Here is a 25,723-nt window from a genome sequence, read left to right as displayed (position 1 = left end):
TGTCAGAGTCAGCATTGCTTTTACCCTGTGCAGAATTACCTGCTTGGGGGAACTCTCATTCGTCTGAGCACCTCACTTCTTCCCTTGGTGGTCCTGCTGAAATCCAGGGCTCCTCATGAGCTGTAGATACCTACCTCTTCCCTTTCCTGGAGCCCTCTCCCCCTTCACCTCTTCCTGCTGCCTGGGACATGATGCTTCCTTGCCCTACATTTTTTTTCTTTAGCAGATAATCAAGTTCATACCTTTCTCATTAAATTTCCTACTTTCTTAGAAGTCTTCCTCTCTAACTTGTATCCCACAGACTGTCTAGGGTGCTGTTGTATTGCTTATAATTTTTTAACACTGCGTGAAGTATAAAAGATAGGTGCTCAGAAATGAATAGAACTTTGTTAAAAGAGTGTTGTATTTTCTTCTTTTTTTTTTTTATTTCTTCACCTCAGATTTACTCTTTAAAAATATTAAAAAAGGGGCCAGTGTGGGTTACACCCTGTCTGCAGCCTCAGCATCCCATGGTCTTGGCTGTTTCGTTTCTATTCTAACTTCTTGCTAAGGTGTATGGGAAAGCAGCAGGAGATGGCCAAGGTTCTTGGGCCCCTGCCACCCACATAGGCAACCTGGATGGAACTTCTGACTCCTAGCTCAGCCTGGCCCAGACCTGGCTGTTGGTGGCCATTTGAAGAATGAACCAGCCTGGGAGAACTCTCTGTCTGTTTCTGTTACTCTTCGTTTCAAATAAATAAATAAATAAATAAAAATAAATCTTTAAAAAATAAGAAAAAATGTTATATATATATGTAAATACTTGACCTAAAATTTTAGCAGTGTTATATGTTGCATCGAAAAAAAATCATTGGTAGTTTCTTGCCCCCTCCTTCTTCACTCCCATGTTCACATCCCAGAGACAACAACTTTTTTAAGTAGTATTCTGCTTTTTCCTTCCATTTTTCTACATAACAACCAATTTGATTACTTAATTTCTGAGTTTTAAATTAAGTGACTCTTTTCCCCATGTATTGAACCTTAAGTTCATCCTTAGTTTTGTTTTCCCTGGAGCCAGAAGTTGCTGCAGTTTTTTTCTTTGGCTTGTTATTCTATATTTGTTCCTAATTCATCCTTAAACTCTGCCAGATTTCCAAAGTGTGATCCAACTCAATGGTAATCTTTGTTCCGTCTGCTGTTCTCATTCTATCCCTGGAGTCCTCCGTTGTCTGCACTGGTTTGATATTGAGTACTTGAAGCAGTTGCCCTTGTAATTCCCTTCAGCATCAACCTGTGATTTCTCTCAGCTTCTTCTCCATTATAGCCTCTGTGTTTGGATCCCATATCATCTTTCTTCATGGAGGCCTGCCAAGCCTGCCAACAGCTTCCTTAACAAAGGGTTATCTTGGTGGCAAAATTTTTGAGGGATTTCATATGTTTGAAAAATAGATTTGATCTTTACATTTGATTTAAACTGTGGCTGAGTATATTATGCTACAGAGGAAATACTTTTCTTTCATAAAATTTGAAGATATTGATATTTTGTCCTTTTTTTGTAGCATCTCAGATTGATATTAAGTTTAATGCTATTTTGAATCCTGATCCTTTGTAGGTGAGCTAATTTTCTCTTTAGAAGTTTCTAGGAGTGTCTGTTTTTTGTTTTTGTTTTTGTTTTTGCTTGTCGACTTAAAAAAATTGTGCTGGACATTCAGTAGGATTTTTCAGCCTAGAAATGTTAGGTATTGAGAAATATTCTTGTGTTTCTTGTTAATGGGTTATGAAACCTTTTAGATTGTTCGTTTAATGTTATCTTTTCTCTTCCAAATTCTACTTTATTTTTTCTTGCTTTTAGATCTTTCTGCACTTTATCCTTCTGCCCTTTATTTTGAAAACAATTATGCCATCATGATTTTACTGTTTTAACATAAGTTCTTGTTCTCTGAAAGTTCCCTCTTAACATAATCTGTAAAATCTTCTCTTACTCATCCATCAAGAAAGTCTTCTTGGGATGATGAGGTGAAAGTATGGAGCGGACAGGGTGGGTGCTTCCTGGGACTCCAGCTACTGCTTAAACCAAGTTTAGATCAGTTTTCTGTTTAGCCTGTTCCTTACCCCTGCCTTCAGGGGCACCTGGACTCTTTTTTTTTTTTTTTTTTTTTTTGTGAGCTCTTCATAATAATATGACATGCATACTGAAAAGTGAAAAAATTATGAGCATACAGTGGATTTTTTTAAAAAATCTATTTATTTATTTGAAAGTCAAAGTTACACAGAGAGGAGAGGCAGAGAGAGAGAGAGGTCTTCCATCGATGTTCACTCCCCAATTGGCTGCAACAGCTCGAGCTGCTCCGATCTGAAGCCAGGAGCCAGGAGGTTCTTCCGGGTCTCCCACGCCAGTGCAGAGGCCCTAGAACTTGGGCCATCTTCTACTGGTTTCCCAGGCCATAGCAGAGAGCCGGATAGGAAGTGGAGCAGCCGGTTCTTGAACCGGCGTTCGTATGGGATGCCAGCGCTTCAGGCCAGGGCGTTACCCTGTTGTGCCACAGCGCTGGCCTCCATACTGTGAATTTTTACAAAGTAATAATAGGACCTCTAAGGTTAAAATATTGATTATGAGATTTCATCTTTTTTTTTTTTTTCATTGTTGTGTGGTCTGTTAATTGTCGGAAGTTTATTTGGGTATTTTCAGTTTTGAGATACTACAGATAGTTGTGTTTTTAGTTTTTGTTTGAGTCTCTTGAAATGGCATGCACACATGAACACATATACCCTCGTATGTGATCATTTCTGTTTGGTGTGCACCTTGAAGTGGGTTGTTTGGATCTTACAGCCTCTGCAGATACTTCAAAGCAGTTTTCACAGTGCTGCCTTATACTTCTCATGCCTCATTGTACCACCACCGTGTGAGAGCTCGAGTTGCTCCATATTTTCTAACAGTTGATACTGTTAGCCAAGGGTGTTGTCCTTTTAGAGTTTACTCCGTGGGCCGGAACTTTGTCTCATACTGCTCTCAGCTTTTTAGCTCTTGGAGGTTGCTCTTTGTATGGTTTCTGGCCCCTTGCCCTACATGTCCAGGGTAGATATTGACACTGCCTGGCCCACTTCTTCATGGTTACCTTTTGCAGTCACTTTTAATCTGGAACGCAGATGCCTTAACTGCTAGGCCATACACTTGGCCCTATATGTGATTTTTATGATTGAACCTAGTAGGGAAGTTGCATGAATCTTGATTCAAGCTGTTACATCCTAGCAGGAAGAAGTTTCTTCCTGTTCTTGAGTCTTTGTTTCATGTCAGATTTCCTGTCTTTGTTTCCGTTGATGACATCCTTCCCGTGTTCCCTCCTTTTTTTTTTTTTTTTAATGATTTTATTTATTTATTTGAGAGGTAGAGTTACAGACAATGAGAGGAAGACAGAGAGAAAGGTCTTCCTTCCGTTAGTTCACGCCCCAATTGGCTACAATGGCTGGAGCTGTGTTGATCCGAAGCCAGGAGCCAGGAGCTTCTTCCAGGTCTCTGACATGGGTGCAGGAGCCCAAGCACTTGGCCATCTTATACTGCTTTCCCAGGCCATAGCAGAGAGTTGGATTGGAAGAGGAGCAGCTGGGTCTCGCCCATATGAGATGCCAGTGCCGCAGGCGGAGGATTAACCTACTGCGTCTACTGTGCCACAGGGCCGGCCCCTTCTGTGTTCTCTTAAATACTTACCATTACCCATGTAGTTTTCTGACTTCAGGTATTTGGTGGATGTCACTTTGCTCATTGTACATTTAGTTCTTTCTTTATAGGTTTGTGGGTATTTCATTTAGTACCTCTGCTGCATTTACAGAAGTTTCAGGAGAGAGTAGAGGAGCTTCTATTTCCAGCACCATTTTTGTGGTGTTTATATCCCTACTTTTTCTACCCAGAACCTCATTTGCTTTTTTACAGTGAGAGATGTTTTAATTGCTAACTAAATTTATGGAAACCAAGGGACTAGTTAAACAGCTTGAAATTTCTAATCAGTAGAACTCACCAAAATGATTGTCTTGATGGTAGATCCCTTTCTCACCCCTTTTCCTCTTGGATCCTCTGAATATAAAATACCCAGCTGTATCCTGCTGTCCTCGAACAGAGTAAAATTTGTGAGATATGCACTTTTGCTCTTTCTGGTCATCTTAAAGAGTTGTTGTCCTATTTATCCTTTTCCTTATATTTTAGCTTAAGTTTTTATTGAAGTTATACATACTTATGTTTTGAAGAGTTTGATGCTTGTTACCAAAAATAGCAGTTGTGTATCCTCTTCCTTTCCAGCTCTAAGTTGTGGCCACTGTGAATTGTTTTAGCTGCATTTTGGGCACTATTGCTACATCTTTAAATGATGTCCTCATGATGCTGCCATCTGATTTTTCTATTTTAATCACTCTCTGTTGACTTTCTACTATAAAAAATTATTTTGTGCTCTTCCAAATATTGTTCTCTGTCATATTACATCCATGTGTGGTTTCAGTCCCTATCTGCCAATATAATTTAATTATATTGTAATTTTGGTAAAGTCAGTGATCAGTTTGCGCTATATTTTTTGGTGTAAGCCATGCTTGAAAATAAGCTACCACTATAAGTGCCTACTGTTTATACATCACAGTAGCCTTGAGAAATATAGTGCCAATGGTCCCAGTTTCATTAGTGGTTTGCTGAAGGTTTACATAGACAAAGTGCAACTCGATCACTTAGCAAAATTTTAACTGAAATTGAGGCATTAATACTATTTATCTGTTAGTAGTTGAGTGATAGTTTACCATTTATTACTCAAAGTATATATAATTTTCACCAGCTTTTCCACAGTTATCTATATTTTGATGTTACTAATAAAAGAACATCTAGCATTTTTTATTTAGTTCTCTAGAAAAATACTAAATAGCTAACAAAATTTAATTAAAAGACAAACCTTACTCAAGGTTGGTAAAATTTCTTCTACATTCTATGTAAGGAACATACATTTTCTTTTCAAGGTTATGGAAGGAGGGCTGGAATTTTCCAGAGTGACTTGAATTGAGCTCTTGTGTCAGACTGACTGATCGTTTCAGCCTATTTGAAGACCTGTTGATTACTTGAGGAACATCCTAAGTGGGTAGAGTAGTTTAGGATCAGGTTAGGATGTTGAAAGTCCCACTGAGCTATGTGTGCTAGTTTATGTGCTCATGCTTACTGTCTTGTGGAGTACGCATTATACTATCCCATCTAGAGTTAAAGCAAGAAAAAGGGGTGGGGGTGGAGGTGCTAGAACTGTCTGCTCTGGCTCTGGCTCCGTTAGCAAGAATTTGAGTGTTGTGGTGCAGTGGTTAAGCTGCCACTTGCTGTGCCACAACCCTCATCGGCATGCAGGTTTGAGACCCAGCTACTTTGCTTCTGAACTGTAATGTGCTTGGGAAGGCTGTGGAAGATGGCTGAAGTGCTTGGGCCCTTGCCACCCATGTGGGATACCCACATGGCGTTCCTGGCTCCTTGCTTAGACCTGGCTGTTGCAGTCATTTGGGAAGTGAGCCAGTCGATGGAATATCTCTCTTCGTCTCTCCCGCTTTCTCTGTAGCTTTGCCTTTCAAATAAATAGGTCTTAATAAACAAAAAAGGAATATGAGAACATCCAAAATAACTTTTCCTGCATTCCTCTTTTGTCTGATTGACACATCTGGATAAGGAGAATGGGAGGATAATAACTTGGTCAAACCAAACAGAGAGGCCGGCGGCATGGCTCACTAGGCTAATCCTCCGCCTACGGTGCCAGTACCCCGGGTTCTAGTCCCGGTTGGGGCTCCAGATTCTGTCCCGGTTGCTCCTCTTCCAGTCCAGCTCTCTGCTGTGGCCCGGGAGTGCAGTGGAGGATGGCCCAAGTGCTTGGGCCCTGCACCTGCATGGGAGACCAGGAGGAAGCACCTGGCTCCTGGCTTCGGATCAGTGCGGAACGCTGGCCGTAGTGGCCATTTTGGGGGGTGAACCAATGGAAGGAAGACCTTTCTCTCTCTCTCACTGTCTAACTCTGCCTGTCAAAAAAAAAAAAAAAACCCAGTGTTCACCACATTGTAACTTGCCTTTGCCTGCTGTCATAATTATGTTTTCTTTTTTAAATCTTGGTTTATTTTTAGCTTTAAATGACTGTCTATAAAAAGATGATTAATATTTTTCTGTGAGTCTTATAATTTAGCAATTTGGTGGTTCATACTTCAGTTATTTTGTATCGTGCTACTAACATGTATTTGCCCATGGTTTAATTGGATGGGAGGAGCTAATATTGAAATATTGTAATAATAACTCTTTTGATTTTTAATTTTGCAATATATGCGATAACTAATAAATATTGATAACATGCGTTGGTTAATTTAAACCTCTTTTTGCAATATTTTTATTTTGCAGTAAATTCTATAAAATTTCATCCCTCAGAGCAGTTGGCTCTCACTGGTATGTTGACTTTTTTCTTTACTGAACAAAATTATTGATAATTTTAAAACAACTATAAGTACTCCTTTATCAGTAGCATCAGAATTATCTGTGGCTTTTGGAAACATTAGGCAGTCTTTTGTAGGCATTTTATGAATTAAGTGAGAAATGAACAGAGAAAATGTAGCAAGCAATACTTTTTAAGATTCAATAGTGAAGGAACTTGCATTTATTATGAAAGTAAATTCATGTTCTTGAAATCTTTTAATCATTTTATTATTGCTCATGATGATTCACAGTGGATTATAACACAATTGATTACTGCTGTGTTTCCTTATCTTATTTGCATCTGAAATAAATCAGAAAAATAATATTTAAGTAGAATAATTTGCCAGAGTCAGATTTTTCCTGGTTTTCCAGGTAATTTGCCTAAGCAATAATGGCTTGGGTTTGTCATAATTTTATATTGTGGTTTAAAAAAAAGACCTTCATTTGTTACTTCTGAAGGGTAGCTTTATTATACTGAGAGTTTTCCCCATAAAATTGTCATACATCTGTGTATGTCCACAGTGTTATATCTGGATAGCTCTGTGATGTTTTGGGGATACTGATGATAATATTGAAAGGTATATGTAGGCTTTCCATAGACCAGAGGTCAGCAGACTTTCTCTGCACAGATCAGACAGTTAATGTTTTCATCTTTGTGGGCCATATGGTTTCTGTCTCACACAGTTCTGCTGTTACACTATGACAGGAATGGAGACAATGAAAAATGAATGGATGTAGCTGTGTTCTAGTAAACTTTATTTACAAAAGTGGGTGGCTGCTTGGAATTGGCTCATAGACCAGATTATGGCGATCTCAGGATCGGATGAGAAAGTTGATGATCCAGTGCTTCATGCAGGTGGAATTGTTTCAGCAAGGAGCCCAGTCACAAGTAATTTCAATGTGTGAGAGAATTTTCGGTCAGATAATTTTTATATATGAGAGGAATATGGTGGGAAGGTTAGTCTGAGAGTTATTTTAACAGACCTACACTGTGGCAGCTAATTTCTATCTCAGTAAATATTTGAGAAGTAAAATAGGCAAGAAGTTTAAGTCTTACTAAATTGATGGTTTGTTTTATGATTGGAATGGGGGAGAGGCAAAGAGACTAGTGGCATTTAGACGTGTCTGTATTCAAACCAAAGGGGTAGAAAGGGAGGGCTGAAACCATGAAGCATTTAAAAAAGGAACTGATAGGAACTTTGAAGTAGATAACTAGTGGGGAGAATAGAGGTAGAGGAGGGTTAGACTGATTGTTGGATATCGATGGTGATTTAAAGAGAAATTGGCAAGTCAGGGCAATAAATTCATAACTGCCATAAAAAGTGTACTACCATCAATATGTAGTGACTTCTTTAGGGAAGCTCTGTAAAAATGCTCTTGTGAGGGCTAAGACAGGACCACTGAGTTATACCTGTGGCCCTGCTTTATGCCCTGTCATGCTATCCTTTGTCTTCTCATGTCTGAGTCAAGGCATTTTTTTTCATAAACTTGGGCTGGTGAACAGAGAGGAACTAGCAGGAAGCACAAATAAATAGTACTAATAGGTGCCTGGCAAATTGTAAGGTTCTATCAATGTTGAATGGATGGAAATGAATTTGCTCTCCTGAAACATATCAAAATCTATTGTAGTTGTAAGTTATAATATAATAGTTTCCATTTATTTAGATAGAAAATGAAATTTACTATTTGTAAATTTTCTCTGGACTGCCACAATTTTTAGCCTGAAATGAAAGGGAAAATATTGTTATACATAACCATCTTAATTTTGCACATTTACTCTATTCTTAGTAGCATCAAGCAGTTTTAGAAATAGCTATTTAACTACAGTACATTTTACAAAATAATCACTAAGTTAGAAAAGTCTTGTTGATGTTGCTTAGCCAGACCATAACAAGGAATGCGTTTTTTGGATAGTATGCACATTGGGTAATTTTCCTCTGATTTCTCTCTTCAGCTTCTGGAGATCAGACTGCTCATATTTGGAGATATGTGGTACAGCTGCCAACACCTCAGCCTATTGCCGACCCTAGTGTAAGCACATTTAATTACCCTGAAAACTCAACATGGGCTAAGCTCGTAGGGTTCTGGATATTTGAAAATTTTAGAATACATTTATTTCTATTAGAGACTGAATGTTTGTGTTCTGTCATAAATTCATATTTTGAAACACTGATCCCCAGTGTTTCTATATTTGGAGATGGAGCCTTTAAGGCAGCAGTTAAGGTTAAACAAGATCATGAGCATGTGTTCTGATCCAGTGGGATTAGTGTCCTAATAAGAGGTACTAGGAAGCTTGTTCCTTCCCGTCTCCTCCCTTCTTCCTCTCAATTCCTACTTCTTTTCTCCTTTCTCCCCTAATCATGTGAGGACAAAGTGAAAGGGAGGCCATTTCCAAGCCAGGAAGAGAGCTCATGAGAAACTCAATTGGTAGGAACCTCGATCTTGGACTTCTAACCTCCTGCATTATGTGAAAATAAATTTCTGTTGTCTATAAGTAACCCAGTCTATGGTAACTTGTTATGGCAGCTCAAATTGACTGAGGTGGATTTTGGAACCAGAATTGGGGTGCTGATGTAAGAAATACCAAAAAATCGGGAAGTGGCTTAGGAACTAAGTAATAGGTAGAGGTTGGAGGCATTTTGAAGCATATGCTAGAAAAGGCTTAGATTACCATGAAGGGATTGTTGGAAGAAATGTGTTGGTAAGGGCCGGTGTTGGCATAGCAGATAAAACTGCCAGCTGCTACACCGTCATCCCATATAGGTGCTGGTTTGGGTCCTTGCTGCTTCAGTTCCAATCTGGCTCCCTGCTAATGCACTTGAGAGAGCAGTGGAAGATGGCCCAAGTGCTCGGGCCCTTGTTCTCATGTGGGAGACCTTGGAAGAAGCTTGTGGTTTCAGTCCGGCCCAGCCGTGGTCGTTGCAGCTGTTTGGGGAAGACCACCTCGCCACCCACTCATTCTGCCTTTTAAATAAATAAAATAAATATTACAAAAAAAAAAAAAAAAAAAGAAAGATGTTGGTACTGAAGGCTTAGGAAGAAAAGAGGAGATCTGGGTAGAAACCTATTATTTAACAGATGTACCTATATCATCATGAAGAGGATGTTAATAGAAATGTGGATGTTAAAGATTGTTCTGATGTAGTGTCTGTAGGAAATGGAAACTGGAGGAAAGTCCATTCTTGTTACAGAGTGGCAAAGAGCTTAGATGAACTGTGTTGTGGTGTTTTGTGAAAGAGAGGACTTGTAAGGAATGAACTTGGTTATTTAGCTGAGAAGATTTCAGAGGAAAATGTTAAAGATGTAACTTGGTTTTTCCTATTTAAAGTTCAAAAGAGAGAGAGAGATTGAAGGAATTGTTAAAAAGAATCACAACTTGAAGATTTGGAAAATTTTCACCTATTCATATCGCAGAAAATGATAAAGCTTATTCTGAAGAGAACTCTAAGGATATGGCTAATCAGCCATTTGATAAAGGGATTAGTATAGGTATAGACCATGAATTTAACCAGCTACTTTAGCAGAAGCCAAGAGTAGAGATGGGTTATACCATCAGCTCTGGGACTAGCAGAAATAGAAAATGGGTTGAAATGAAGGAAGACTGTGAGATTGCTGGAATTTTACAGCACTGGAAAATAGAGCTATTTGGCTATAAATATGTTTCATCCTTCAAGACAAGGAAATAAGGACCAGGAAGGTGATTCAGACAACAGGGCGCCACTCCCACCGCTGGGGACAGGATTGGCTCCTGTTCAGTTTCAAAGGATGGGGCTTGTTTGTTTCCTAGGGGCCAGAATATCATAGACCAGAGCCTTGGGATGGTGCTGTCCAGCCAGCTGGTGAGGTTAATTATTCCACCCAGTGGGTTTGGAAGACAGAGCATTGGTCCAAAGAGGATTATTCCCACACTTTAAGCTCAAAGGGAATTTGTCTTAATAACTTTTGGACTTGCTTGGCACTTGTCACCCATTCCCTTCTTATTTCTTGCTTCTAGAATGGGAATTATCTATACTGTTGCCTATGCCATCACGTTTTGATAAAACAGAAATTGTTTGTAGTTGCTGTGGTAAATAGCTGGAGAGGTGTTTTTGCCCTAGGATGAATTGTACCTCTGGGATCACATGTACTGAATTTAGGTGATATTTCATTGATACTTTGGACTTTATAGACTAGTATTAGTGCTAGAATGAGTTAAGACTTTTGTGGGTACTCCAGAAAGTTCATGGTGAAGTAGAATTAAAAAATTAAAATATTAGTTTGTTTTGATATGAAAAAAATTTTGAAATCCATGTATAGTTTTTTCTTATGTATTTTCCATGAACTGTTTGAATATTTCCATGTTTTGCCATGCAAGGACATGATTTTGGAGGACTAAGGGTAGAATGTTATAGGTCTAATATTTTTGTGACTCCCAGATTCAAATGTTGAAGTCAGAAGCCTGGGACCATGATGCCATAGGATTAGGGTGCTTGGAAGAAAGGATGTCAGAATGTGTTGCCCTTTCCATGTCTATTATGTGAGGACCCAGTGAGAAGGCAGCTGTCTACCAGCCAGGAAGAATGCTTACCAGAAACTGAACTGGATGACACCTTCATCAAGGACTTTTAGTTTGCATGTGAAAACTCTGAGAAAATAAATTTCTTGTTTAAGCTACTTGGCCTGTGGTATTTTGTAATGGCAGCCCAAGCCGACTAAGACAAGATCGAAAAAGAAGTACCTTTATTTATATTTATATATTATTGCTTTAATTTTCCTTTTCCACATATATTAAACAATCTGCCATTCATTCTTTTAAATTTTATATTTCATAATGTTTTATGTATTTATTATTAGACATTTATCTTGCAGGTTTTTATTTGGCTGTTAGTGGCAGTTACAGTATCATTTTTATGTGGGTAAATTATAATTAGATAGCAAAAGTTACATGTTGAGAAGAAGACTAAATGTACATATTTAGACTATAAATCTTTAAGTTACTGTTTGTGCTATTAGATACATTTGTATCAGGTTAGCCTGAGAGCCTATACTTAGCTTTCTAGTTTCTGCTAAGCAGGTAGACATGAGCAAATGACCTTAGTCAAGTGCATATCTAATGAAGTTTTGGTGTGTGTTGGGCTGTGATTGTGATGAGGGTGATAAGAGTTTTCTAGCTTTGATATTGCTCTCTCTCAGTATTACTTTGATGTTTCTGCCTGAGTATTGCTCTACTTTTCTTGCTTTATTAACATTCTGAACACTGTTCTACTTGGAGATGAGTTAAGCAGTTGGTAGAGTGAGTTTTCTTTAGACCTTGATGGTTCATTTTTAGTTGAGCCTACAGCAGTCCCTCTTTATCTGTAATTTCTATGATTTTAATGAACCATATTATCTGAAAATATTAAATGGGAAATTCCAGAAATAAACAGTTTGTAATTCTATTGTTATCATTGTCCTATTTTATTGTTATTGTTAATCACTTCCTGTGCCTAATTTACACATTCAACTTTAGTATAGGTGTATTTGTATAGGAAAGCAAATGGGGCTCAGATACATGTAGAATGTCTTGACACAGATCCCTCACAAAGGAAGGGGTGCTTATTGTAATGTGTGTTTTACTTTAATACATTTTTTCTTCCTTGTACAATCACCAGACTTCATTATGTGGCATACTTAACATGCACATTCATTTAAAGACAAGCCCATTGAGCAGTAAAAAGGGCTAAGGACAGAGAGATGAAGGTGAGGATTAATGTTCAAAAAATTTTAAAAATGGACTTTTTTCCTAAACAAAACAACAGTTTTGTGAAAGGGAAAAATATTTGAACTGTAGTTAAAAACACTTAATAGTTTACTTATGTATTTTTTTAAAGATTTATTTTATTTATTTGAAAGAGTTAGAGAGGTAGAGACAGATAGGTCTTCCATCTGCTGGATCACTCCCGAGATGGCCACCATGGCCAGAGCTGCGCTGATCGGAAGCCAGGAGCCAGGAGCTTCTTCTGGGTCTCCCAAGTGGGTGCAGGGGCCATCTTCTACTGCTCTCCCAGGTTATAGTAGAGAGCTAGATCGGAAGTGGAGCAGCCGGGACTCAAACCGGCACCCGTATGGGATACTGGCACTTCAGGCCAGGGCTTTAACCCGCTGCACCACAGCTCTGGCCCCTACCTATGTATTAAATTAACTTTCTTCTTAATTACTTTTCTAGCATTGGACACGGGAGTTTTTCATTAAAACGTTTAGGATTTGGGGCCCATGGTGAGGGTGAAGGGAGCAAGCACATCCTGAATTAAGCATGAGCACACGATATTTGCTGTAGCTGGAACTGCTTCAGGTGCGCTGCAAGGACAGACTGATCTTCCCTTGTAAAGAGTGGATCCTACTCTTCTTCAGTTAGTGATGAGAGCAAGTGATACTTCCTAGGTTGAAAGAGATGTGTTTTCTTAAGTTTTTCTTGCCTGTCTCGACTCAGATTTGCATAGCAGTTCCAATTCTAGGTTTTAAAATAAACTCGAATCTCTTAAAATCTGTTTATCTTGAATTCTTGAATTAGCACAGCTTTCCAACAGATTTTTTTTTTTTTTTTTTTTTGCATCTGAGCTTTACTTGACATCCAGTGTTGGTAGAGAAGTGTTGGGTGGTATGATGCAAACAGATGCACATTTCCAACTAAATAACTGTCGCACACTATGTGACACTGGGTCATTCTTTTAACTAGTAGCATTAATTTTTCCATTTGAAAGTGAAAATCGAATGGAGTTAAGTGGCTTCTAGTGGCTCTTGCTACATTAGGACACTGATTGAGCAGTTCATTGATTGGTGGGCTGCTAGTACTCAGCAGATATTTTTCAGTTTAAATTGGCAATTCTTGGACAGTCTATTAAAATATTACTGTCAGTAAAGACGATTAAAATTAAATAGATTGCCATTTAAAATGGTAAAAATACATGTTAATACCTCACTCCCTTTTAAGCTCCTGCATTTGCAAAATTAAGGCAAAAGAGTGTATAATTATTTTTAAATGTAGGACTTATTATACACTGTAAACTTCCTTTAATGCCTTATATAGTTTAGAAAAATTACCTCTACAAAGTACTGACTTTGTTTAACCTTTTGAAACATGGATCCTGACATCAGGAACTCCAGGGCTCCCTTCCAAACTCCCATCACATTGTGCCCCACTGCACATGCACATTTTCTCTCCACTGGATTGTTTGCAGTACGTCACACTAAACATGACCCAAACCGAACACACAGTCTTAGTCCCAATCCCCTCAGACGTTCCCTATGTGAGGGAGAAGCTCATTGTATGCCTAGTTGTTTTATTTCCCTCCATCAAAAATATTTAGTGAATAGCCTGATAGATTCACTGATCTACGTCAGGAGTACACTAATTAACAAACTGTCAGAAAGTTTTTGGAATTCTCTTTGACCCATCCTTTTTATCCTGCCACTTCTCCATCTCCTCTTTCATCCATGACATCTTTTGATTACAGTTCCTAAATAATTGCTCACCTACTTATCTCTGTCCCTATAATACCTTTTCTTTTTCTTTTTTTTTTTTAAGATTTGTTTATTTATTTGAAAGGTGAGTTACAGAGAGGCAGAGAGAGAGAGAGATACCTTCCATCAACTGGTTCACTCCCCAAATGGCTGCAAAAGCTGGAGCTGGGCTGATACAAAGCCAAGAGCCAGAAGCTTCTTCCGGGTCTCCCACATAGGTGCAGGTGCCCAAGGACTTGGGCCGTCTTCTACTGCTTTCCCAGGAGCAATAACAGGGAGCTGGATCAAAAGTGGAGCAGCTGGGACTTGAAGCAGCAACCATGTGGGATGCTGGCATTGCTGTGCCGATCCGAAGCCAAGAGCCAGGAGCTTCTTCCGGATCTCCCGTGCAGGTGCAAGGGCCCAAGTACTTGGGCCATCCTCTACTGTTTTCCCAGGCATTGCAGGCGGCTGCTTTGGCCACTACGCCACAGCGCCGGCCCCTGTGATACCACAGGCTGCCCTTGGGGTCACATCAGCTAGGAGAAGGCAAGACAGGACATAGTGTCAGAGATCAGAACCCCTACCCTTGTCTGCTGGAGCCCTTGCCACCCACTCATGTACCTGTCCATAAAGACTCCTGACCATAGAACTGTCTGGAAAAGAACAGCACAAGTACAAGTGAATAGGATTCCTCAGGCTCAGCTGTGGGATCTGAGAAGCCTATTGGCCCAGGAGCCATTTCTGAGCACCTACCATGTGCCAGGGATAATCGCCAGACACAAGGTCCACAGCTATATTTTTCCATTAAGAATTTCTGCAGAATGTAGAGTTCCTGTCTGTCTAGATGCAGTTGGGGGTTCTTTTTACCTTGAGCATCATGTGTTGGGGACAAAGTTCTCATTTCATGCAGAAGGGAAGGGTTTTGTCACTCCCTTGTTTTTCCACAGATTTGTAAGCCATCATCTCCCAGCCAGACCCCTGTAGTCATATAACCAGTCTGGCTGCCCATGTTGTCCCTTTTCTATGCTCCATCAGGAGTCATCTTTCTAGCATGTGCACACTTGATTTCAGTGATTCTGTTTGCCTTCCAAATAAAGTCTAAAACATCTTCCTTGCTTTGCAATGGCTGCTTTGAGTGCCTTTTGCCAGCCTGTCTAGCTTTAGTTTTTGTCATTGTCCTCCCCGCTGCAGCCCAAACTGAATGGCTCTTGCTGCCCTGCATTTACCAAATTCTCTTCCTTCTTTTCCTATGCTGTCTCCCTCTCAAACCTACCCTTAGATCCTGCTCTCTTTATGTGGTAGCTCAGGTATTGGTCCCTTAGAGTTAAAGCACCCTCATCTACTAAAGCATCCGGCATTCCTGCATACCGTTTAGCATAACCTGAACTGGGCAATTCATTGTATAATCGTGTATGTTGGACTTTCTCACTAGATTATAAATCCATCTCTCCCTGGAGAAATGTCAACTCTGATAAAATACACTTTGCCAATGTACCTTTCCTGCACTTAAGCTGTGAACACCTGCTGACTTTTTTTTTTTTAAGGTTTATTTTTTTGGGGCTGGCGCCGTGGTTCACTAGGCTAATCCTCTGCCTGCAGCACCAGCACCCGGGTTCTAGTCCTGGTTGGGGTGCCGGGTACTAGTCCTGGTTGCTCCTCTTCCAGTCCAGCTCTCTGCTGTGGCTCGGGAGGGCAGTGGAGGATGACCCAAGTGCTTGGGTTCCTGCGCCTGCATGGGAGACCAGGAGGAAGTACCCTGCTCCTGGCCTCGGATCGGTGCAGCGCCGGCCGTAGTGGCCATTAGGGGAGTGATCCAACGGAAGGAACACCTTTCTCTCTGTCTCTTTCTCACTGTCTATAATTCTCTGTCTCTCTCACTGTCTAACTCTGCCTGGCCAAAAAAAAAAAAGAAAAAAAAAGATTTATTTATTTGAAAGGCAGAGTTACAAAGAGGCAGAGGCAGAAAGAGAGAGAAAGGTCTTCCCATTTGATGGTTCACTCCCCAAATGTCTGCAATGGCTGGGGCTGAGCTGATCTGAAGCCAGAAGCTTCTTCTGGGTCTCCCATGTGGGTGCAAGTGCGCTTTCCCAGGCCATAGCAGAGAGCTGGATTGGAAGTGGAGCAGCCGGAACTTGAACTGGTGCCCATATGGGATCTCAGCACTGCAGGTGACGGCTTTATCCTCTACACCACAGCGCCAGGCCATGACCTTTTTTTTTTTTTTTTAAAAGATTTATTCATTTTTTTGAAAGTCAGAGTTACACACAGAGAAAAGGAGAGGCAGAGAGAGAGAGAGAGAGAGAGAGAAAGAGAAAGAGGTATTTGATCCGCCAGTTAACTCTAGTTGGGTGCACCGATCTGAAGCCAGGAGCTTCCTCTGTGTCTACCACGTGGGTGCAGGGGCCTAAGGATCTGGGCCATCTTCTACTGCTTTCCCAGGCCACAGCAGAGAGCTGGATTGGAAGTGGAGCAGCTGGAACTTGAACTGGTGCCCATATGGGATCTCAGCACTGCAAGTGACGGCTTTATCCTCTACACCACAGCGCCAGGCCATGACCTTTTTTTTTTTTTTTTAAAGATTTATTCATTTTTTTGAAAGTCAGAGTTACACACAGAGAAAAGGAGAGGCAGAGAGAGAGAGAGAGAGAGAGAAAGAGGTATTTGATCCACCAGTTAACTCGCTAGTTGGGTGCGCAGATCTGAAGCCAGGAGCTTCCTCTGTGTCTCCCATGTGGGTGCAGGGGCCTAAGGATCTGGGCCATCTTCTACTGCTTTCCCAGGCCACAGCAGAGAGCTGGATCGGAAGTGGAGCAGCTAGGACTTGAACCGGCACCCAAATGGGATGCCAGCACTGCAGGCAGTGACTCTACTGCTGTGCTACAGTGCCGGCCCCTGACTGTTCTTAGGCTGAGTTGGTGGTCTCCTCTGATGGCCAGCAGGCCTTGTCCTGAGCACTGTCGTTGCACTTCCTGTTCCTTCCTTCGCTCACTCTTCCTCTTTCCTCCCTCCCAGCTGCAGTATTTGCTTCTTGATTCTCTGAGATGGAAGCAGTTGAAGAGGACTTCCATACCCTTCCTCCCCTAGAGGCCTGTGTTCATGGCAGCACCTGTCCTCTTGCAGTAATGGGGCGTAATCTTTCCCTGTCTTTAAGGTCCTGTCTGCTGTCCTCCTTGTAGATGTTGCCCTTACAGTGATTCCTTCTGTCTTGCATCATCAAGTTTGTCCCCTTTTTGGATCCTTCCCAACAGCACACATCTGACCCACAGCTTATCAAGATTCATCACCTTGGTGGTTTGCTCATGATGACAGTCTCACAGGTGTCACTTGTGCCCTTTTCTCTGCCAAGGTACACTTCTCTCCAGCCAGCTTTGTGCCCCTGCCACTCTACTGGGCCTTGATCATTTATCCCCTCCATGTTGTCCACACAGTTTCAAGTAACTTTTTAGGTGCCTTAATTGCATTTATTGCTGTTTCTCTCCCTCCAACATATACCTTATTTCTATCATTTTCTTCCTTCACCTTGAGTATTATTGTCTGGGTCTCTTTTCTCCAGACTTCTGGGTCTCTGACACACTACCCACTTACCTGTGGGAGTTCTTCCTGACCTTCCACCTTCTTGTCTGGGCGTTTACCTCTCCTGATACTTCCCTCTCACCTGTGTGTGGGTCTCCTCTCCTGACCCTCCACCTGCCTACCTGCTTTCCTCCTACAGTCGTCTATCACTGATCTCACTCAGTACTCCAGGCTTTAATTATCTTCTGTGGTTTCTGACCCTCAGTTTCCAAACCATCTTTAACTCCGTTTTTAATCCAAACTTTTGTAGCCATCTTTCTTACTCAGTCTCTGGATATCCCGCAGACAAGATGAAGTAATTTGTCCGAAGTTAGGTTCTGGTCTCCTCTACATGCTTCTTCCATTGTGCTACTTGTCTCAGAGAATGTCAGCATTATTTACCCACTGGTTTAGGCCTTTTAACTTTAAATTGTGAATTCCTGTATTTTTCTCATATTCTGTTGGTTTGTCTGCAAGTCCTGACTGTTACACAGAGGATGTTTTAATTTTGCCTTTCTTTGCAATTCTGTAGCCACCACTGTAGTCCAGCTTGTGATCTCTTACTTGTATACACTTCCATAATCTCCTACTGATTTCCCCCTATTGTTTTCTATGGTTGCTGTAATAAAATACCATAGGCTGGTCAGCTTAAATAACAAATTTATGTTATTATTTCATGAAGGTTAGAAACCCAGGACCCCACAGTTGTCATCAGGGTTGGTTTCTCTGAGGTCTCTCTCCTTGGCTTGCAGATTGCGGTCTTCCTGCTGTGTCCTCACATGGCCTTTCCTCTGTATATGTCTGTATTGTTAATCTCTTCCTATATAAGGGCACCAGTCATTTTAACTTAATTACCCAAAAAAGGCCTTTCATTTTTTCCCCCTGTTTGCTAGCACAAACCAGATTATATCATATTGTTGGAAAAGCTGTATGATGATTTTTCAGCAGAGTAAAATTCAAAGTTCTTTCCTTATTCTACCATTTTTTAATTTTTTTAAGAATTATTTATTTTAAAGGCAGATTTAAAGAGAGGGAGAGGCAGAGAGAGAAGTCTTCCATCTTCTGGTTCACTCCTCAAATGGCTGCAGTGGCCAGGGCTGGACCAGACTGAAGCCAGGAGCCAGGAACTTCATCAAGGTCTGCTGAACGAGGATGCACTTGAGCCATCATCTGCTGCTTTCCCAGGCACATTAGCAGGGAGCTGGATTGGAACTGGAGCAACCAGTACTCGAACTGGCACCCATATGGGGTGCTGGTGCTGGAGGCAGAGGCTTAAGCCATTATGCCACAGCGCTGGCCCCTCTACCAGGTTCTTTTTTTTTTTTTTTTTTTTTAAAGATTTATTTATTTATTTGAAAGTCAAAGCTACACAGAGAGAGGAGAGGTAGAGAGAGACAGAGGTCTTCCATCCGCTGGTTCACTCCCCAGTTGGCTGCAACAGCCAGAGCTGTGCTGATCTGAAGCCAGGAGCCGGGAGCCAGGAGCTTCCTCTGGGTTTTCCATGCGAGTGCAGGAGCCCAAGAACTTGGGCCATCTTCTGCTGCTTTCCAAGGCCACAGCAGAGAGCTGGATGGGAAGTGGAGTAGCTGGGACTTGAACAGGCACCTGTATGGGATGCCAGTGCCTCAGGCCAGGGCGTTAACCTGCTGTGCTACCAGGTTTTACATATGCTGTTTCCTAGGTCATGTCTCCCCCTGCACTATGCCCAGTGTACAACTGGCAGACTCTGTCTAGTGCACAAGGACCTTTACACTTGCTCCCTCTGCTTGGGATGCTGTTCCCCTTGGTGTTCCATGCCTTACTCTCAGGTTTTCCTCACATTCTGGTTCAAATGTTACCTTACCAGAATATTTTCTAGAAATTTTATATAAAATAGCAATTCCTTAACTATGTCTTATTTTTTCTTCATAGTGTTTATTTTACTACCTGATTCTCTGTATACGTACATCTGACATATTCCATATTAGTGTATACATGTGACATTCCCATGCACGTCTGTGTACATGTGACATATATTATACTAGTGTGTGCATATGTGTTACTTACAATACTTGCATATGTGTACCTATGACATATATTCCCATATTTGTGTGTGGGGGAGCAGTCTGTCTTGCTAGAATAATAGTCCTCTGAGGACAGGGACTGTTTTAGTCTTGTTTACTCCAGCATTCTTGCCACGTAGAATGAGCATAGTGTTACCTGTGACAGGCATCACCTCTCACCTTCTCTGCTGTCTGGGACCTGGTACATTGTAAGCATCTGATCGTTATTTGTTGAGTGAATAAACAAGTTTTCTTAAAGAATTGAAGCCTAGGATGTTATTTTTACATTAACCTTGCTTTTGACAAAAGACTTCAATGATACTGTGAGAAATTATAACAGTAGAATTCTAGGTGTATTTTAAATAGGCTTATAAGAATTGAAATGCCTTTTTTTTAAATTAAAGATTTATTTATTTATTTGAAAGTCAAAGTAACACAGAGAGAAGAGGCAGAGACAGAGAGGTCTTCATCTGCTGGTTCACTTCCCAACTGGCTGCAGTGGCTGGAGCTAAGCTGATCCGAAGCCACTACCCAGGAGCTTCCTCCGGGTCTCCCACGAGGGTGCAGGGGCCCAAGGACTTGGGCCGCCTTCTACTGCTTTCCCAGGCCAGAGCAGAGAGCTGGATTGGAAGTGGAGCAGCCGGGACATGAACTGGCACCCATATGGAATGCTGGCAGTGGTTTTACCTGCTATACCTCAGCAGTCGCCCCCAAATACATTTTTTATTGTGGTAAATTATTGACTTCTAATTGTAATTTTTAGTTTCATATTACATTTCTAGTAATAAGTAGAGAAAAGTTAAAATGTTTTTTCAACATTTCGTCATTTTATTGGTTAGTGGTCATGAATTATAGCTTCATTTGATATCACAGTAGCCTTAATTTATTTTCTTAGATTTGGCCTGGGGTTTTAACCAAGTTATGAAATTGATAAACATTCATTTAGCACCAGTTAGTGCCAGACTGCTGTGATATTGCTCAGTATGATGAAAGAGTTGCCTTACAAAGTTAAATGAGAACCATCTGATTGTTTAGCTGTGTCAGAAAAATCTCAGGATTCCCAGGACAGTTTTTTTTCTGATTTTTAACATTAGCAACAAATATCTGGAGAAGATGAAATTGAGTGCTCTGATAAAGATGAACCTGATATTGATGGAGATGTGTCCAGTGACTGCCCTACCATTCGAATTCCACTGACATCTCTCAAGAGCCACCAGGGCGTGGTCATAGCTGCTGACTGGCTGGTTGGAGGCAAGCAGGCAGTGACAGCTTCCTGGGACAGAACAGCGAACCTGTATGATGTTGAGACATCTGAGCTTGTTCATTCTCTGACAGGTACTGTACTTTAAATGTTTGAACTTTCTGGTTATGCACTTTGATTTATGTTTGTTTATGTCTGATCTTGCAAATTATTTCTTGGCTAGAACTAACTGTACTCTGTTGTTGGCTCCTTGATTGTAATTTTCTGAAGTCCTTTCTAATAGAACTATTGGTAGCTAAATGGATTTTATCTTTAGAGGACTTAACCGTAGTGTGTATTATCTAGATATTTGAAATATGGGTGATATCCTTTTGTTCTATAACAAATTTCTGCAAACTTAGTGGCTCTATAAAACAATAGGAATTTATTACCTCCTGGTTTCCTGGGTCAGGATTTCTGTGTCCATCATAGATGTTCCTCTTCTCAGGGCCTTGAAGGCTGAAGTGAAGTGGTTGACCAGGCGAGACCCCACTGAGGCTTTTACTCCTCTTCTAAGCTCACTGGTAGTTGGAAGAATACATTTCCTGGTGGTTGGTGTGATTAAAGCCTCTGTTTTCTTGCTAACTTTCACTTGGGGACTGTTCTGAGCACCACAGGCTTCCCTCAAATCCCTGGTGGTCCCTCCAAAAAAAGGCCTTTTACCAACTACAGACAGTTTGGTTTCTTTTGGGCCAGTGAGAGCTGTCTTTACGGCCCTGATTAATTCTCTTGAGAAGGCCTGGCCTGTTTGGAAGGGTCCACTTGGTTAGGTAAAACCACTGGGACAAACTCTTGATTAACTTAGTTAACTGATTAAGGACCATATCACATCTGCAAAATCCTTTTTGCCCTATAATAAGCCATACTTGCTAGCGAAGTATTTCATCATATTAACAGGTTCTGCCCCAGTGCACAAGAAGAGTGTTATATAGGGTGTGCATCTAAAGATGGAGTCTTGGAGACATCCTAGAATTCTACCATAGTTTTTGCAAGTGTGTCAGGACGTACATTTCCTGAATGTTAAAGATTACATTTTACTGAGGGCCCAAAGTGTTATATCATTAGAAGATATTTTGGAATTAAATTTTACATTGTTCACATATTCAGCCTGTGGATTTACCCGACCTTCTTGCTGTTAGGATCAGAAAACAGATTATACATATACCTGCTTCCCTGTTTGTTTTAAAAGGATGTTTGATAGGCCTTCCAGCTTCTGAAGGAAAATATGTGACTCACTTGTTATTAAGTGAGTTCTTTAGGTTTACCTTTCCATTGAATGCTAACAGTAGAACCCATAAGAACTTTAAATTTTTTGTTTGTTTTTTAAAGTTTCATTCTAATTGTGTATCTGTATGTGGATGATCTTGCATTTTTGTTGTACTTGGTTGTAGGGCATGACCAGGAGTTAACGCACTGTTGCACACACCCCACCCAGCGGCTCGTGGTGACCTCCTCCCGTGACACAACTTTCCGTCTCTGGGATTTCAGGGACCCTTCCATCCACTCCGTGAATGTTTTCCAGGGACACACGGAGTGAGTTGCGGTAGTTCAGAGATCCATTCTTAATTATTCATGAGAACATTCTTAACTATTCATGGGTTGACAATAAAATGTAAATCTAATCTTAATTTTCAGTATTTGCAACTTTATTCTCTTTCAAAATGTTTTTTTTCCTGAGCATTTAGCTGCATTTTTGAGATTTCCAAGAATTTAGGAGATTAAAAAAAGATACTTAAATGCTGTGAGGAAATTGGATGGGTTTGGACTTGGGACAGTAGGGGAAGAGAGAGAAATCAAAACACTCAAGGGTTTGTGGCACAAGTAACTAGTATGGTCATGTCATCCATGGAGAAGGTCCAGTTGGAGCAGTTTGTAGCTGCTCAGATCATGTTACTAAATGTTTTTAGTCTTGTTTTTTGTTACTACGTGTATTTGCAGCATGTGTTCTAAATGATGCACATGTGTGTGCACACACATACACACACACAGACGCTCAATCTCATGTACGTCCTTCTCTGCCTGGATTTCTCTTAGGCCCCCTCATATATAAAGATGTCTTAACAGAATTGTGGTTTTTTTTTTTTTTCCAGAAACTTATTCTTCCCCCAGTCTGACCCTTCTCAGTCTCAGTCAATGACAGTGTAACATCTGTCCAGACACACAGACCTTTGGCTATTTCTTGATTTTTCTTATTTAAAACTCTCTTTCATGAGTCCCCCATCCAGTCTGTCAGCAAGACTGATGTTCAGTCATACCTCCCAAGTGGATCCTGACTTCTGCTCCCCAGTGCACTGCTTCTCCTCCAGACTCTGTGTCTCATCTGGGTGACAGTGCTTGTCTTGCTTCTTATCCTGATATCCAGATAAGTGCCTGCCCATCATAATACTCAGTGTTAGACACTAAAGTTTAGATTTCATGTTCAAAATGTTAATGAAGTGTTTGAGAGGAAATTGCTTGAAATTGATTAAATAATACTTGAGTCTGAGAGCCTGCAGGAACATTAGTGATTACAAACATATATTTTAATATATTACCCAGAACTTGACATATGTTGAGGAAAGTTTTTATTTTACTAGCTTGGGTTATGATAACCAAAGTAAAGGAAAATGTCTGTTAATCAGTGGCTGAACACAATACAGTGTTGCATTGCCACTCCCTCACAGTATGGCCTGGCCCTAGTTGGGCCCTTGAGAGCCCCATTGTGTGTGGTTCCACCCTTGTCAGGGCTCAGTCTTGTATGTCCTCCTTGTTAGTGGGGAAGAGGTCATAGCAGGGGTGCAGCTGCTTCTCAGCCACATTAGCCTGGATGTGATACTCCCCTGTATCTACCATGTGCAAAGGAGACTCACATGCAAATAGCCCTGTCCGGCAGCAGTGCATTCCAGGGTATGTGAGGGGCCATTCTTGCTGTACACCAGAGTGTACAGTGAGGGCACTCAGAGACCCAGCAGTGAGGATTCACACTTAGACAATCTTACTTATGAAGCTGAAGATTTTTTCTAAGCCTTTTATTTTGAAAAGTTTCAAGCTTCCATAAAAGTTATTTGAAAGGCAGTGAATGATAAAGACAAGAGTGCTGGTGGTTCATTCCCCAAATGCCTGCAGTAGCCGGGACTATACCAGACAGAAGCCAGGAGCCTGAATCTCAATCTAGGTCCCCCATATGCAGGGACCCAAGTACCTGAACCATCACCTGCTTCCTCCTTAGGATGCACATTAGCAGGAAGGTGAATTGGAAGCAGAGTAGCCAGGACTCACACCATGTACTCTAATATGGAATGTGAACATCCCAGGAGGTTACTTAACCACTGTGCCAGACACCTGTCCCCATTCATTGCATTTAGATATTACTTCCTCTGTCCTCGATTTTTAATCTGAGATCGTCCTCCTCTCATTTTTGATTGTCAGTTTTTATGACATTGGATTTTTCTGTGAAGAACCTGAAGCAGCTGTCTTGTAGTGTTCCGTGTTTTGGCAGTTTTTTGATGAAAGCATGTCTCAGCTGTGATTGTATGCTTTTTGCATCGTACCAGATACACATAATGCCAGATATCTCGCTGTTGGGTATGCCCATTTGTATCCCACGGTTAAGGTGTTGTTTGCCACTTCTCCCTACTTGGAGGTATGCGTTCCAGTTTGAAGTTAGTAGGAGATACTTTTAAGATATTCATATCTTAATCCTTAGTATTGTTTCATCCAATGGATCTAAATATCACTGTGGATCTTTGTCCCAAATACTTAGTACATTAATGTTTCAAAAGGGTGATGTTTGTAATTCTGTCATTCTTTCTGTACTCATTATCTGGCACTTTATTTTTTGAGTCTGAGCATAGATTTGTAGACTTAATAGTTGTGATCCTTGATTATCATTTTTATTTCTGGCTTTAAGTGGACTTGACTGTGGGCCTCTGTACCTTGCACACGACCCTTTGTCTCTGAGTGCTGTTGCCCTGGCAGAGTAAGGTGGGCTAGGTTGGAAAAAGTGAACAGCTTCTTAATGAATTGACTGCTGTACTAGATCAAGAAAAGTCCATTAGATAGTTGAAAATTGAATTAAGCAGGAAGTTTTGTGTGTAGAGAATAGGGCAGCTGTACTTCAGTTGTGGAGGAGGAGATGCAGTCACAAGGAGATGGGTCCGTGTTCCCCTGCCATGCTTACTGCTGCAAGGACTGAACGGAGGCGCTTGCTGGGCCGCAGGGAGGGCTGAAGCATTGTGTCCGGAGACGGGGTCAGAATGATCAGGGTTTGGTGAGTCCTTGGTGTGTGGCATTTTACAGGTTGGACTTGCTGACTTTCACAGAGTCTTGCTGGTGCCATCTCTGTTCAGGAAGAAATTGAAGGAGGCCAGGTGATTGAGAGAGCTGCCTGAGGGAAAGTGAAGTTTGAGTCTAGGAAAGTAATTCTAGAGCAGTCTCTGCTGGTGCGTCCCAATTACTTCGTAGTCTTTGTTATTCAGAGACCTTTTTGGTTGCATTCTGACTCTTCTGTTGCCCTATTGGATTTGTCTGAAAAATTTTATTTTTGTTTTGTTTTATGCAGAATGGGGCAAGAATGTACTCGGAATAGTGGGAGTTTATGGAAGTGCATGTTTTAGCTTTTTAAGGATTTTGTTTTTCTTTTTTTGAACTTTTATTTAATGAATATAATTTCCAAAGTACAGCTTATGGATTACAATGGCTTCCCCCCATAACTTCCTCCCACCCCCCGCCCTCTCCCTTTCCATTCACATCAAGATTCATTTTCAATTCTCTTTATATACAGAAGATCAGTTTAGCATATATTAAGTAAAAATTTCAACAGTTTGCACCCACACAGAAACATAAAGTGAAAAATACTGTTTGAGTACTAGTTATAGCATTAAATAACAATGTACAGCACATTAAGGACAGAGTTCCTACATGAGGAGTAAGTGCACAGTGACTCCTGTTGTTGACTTAACAAATTGACACTCTTGTTTATGGTGTCAGTAATCACCCCAGGCTCTTGTC

At 40.9% G+C, this 25,723-nt stretch overlaps 1 protein-coding gene across 14 annotated transcripts in view; it reads left to right on the top strand.

The window, feature by feature from the left end:
• Nucleotides 1–25,723, top strand: part of WDR37 (WD repeat domain 37) — an 80,951-nt gene that overhangs the window by 33,329 nt on the left and 21,899 nt on the right. For 5 of the 14 annotated variants that reach the window (XM_089311796.1, XM_008274012.5, XM_002720814.6 and 2 more), the window contains 4 exons: nt 6,368–6,412; nt 8,394–8,470; nt 20,589–20,829; nt 22,126–22,267. In XM_089311796.1, coding sequence (XP_089167922.1) covers nt 6,368–6,412; nt 8,394–8,470; nt 20,589–20,829; nt 22,126–22,267 — 505 coding nt within the window. Of the gene's footprint in view, nt 1–6,367; nt 6,413–8,393; nt 8,471–10,854; nt 11,863–16,912; nt 19,704–20,588; nt 20,830–22,125; nt 22,268–25,723 lie in introns of those variants that run through there. The other 9 variants (XR_016219171.1, XR_016219170.1, XR_016219169.1 and 6 more) reach the window with 3 other exon arrangements.

Source organism: Oryctolagus cuniculus, chromosome 13, assembly GCF_051225735.1.
Source record: "Oryctolagus cuniculus isolate XC-2025 breed Fujian yellow rabbit chromosome 13, ASM5122573v1, whole genome shotgun sequence".
Taxonomy (NCBI): domain Eukaryota; kingdom Metazoa; phylum Chordata; class Mammalia; order Lagomorpha; family Leporidae; genus Oryctolagus; species Oryctolagus cuniculus.
This window is presented reverse-complemented; position numbering and strand designations above follow the sequence as displayed.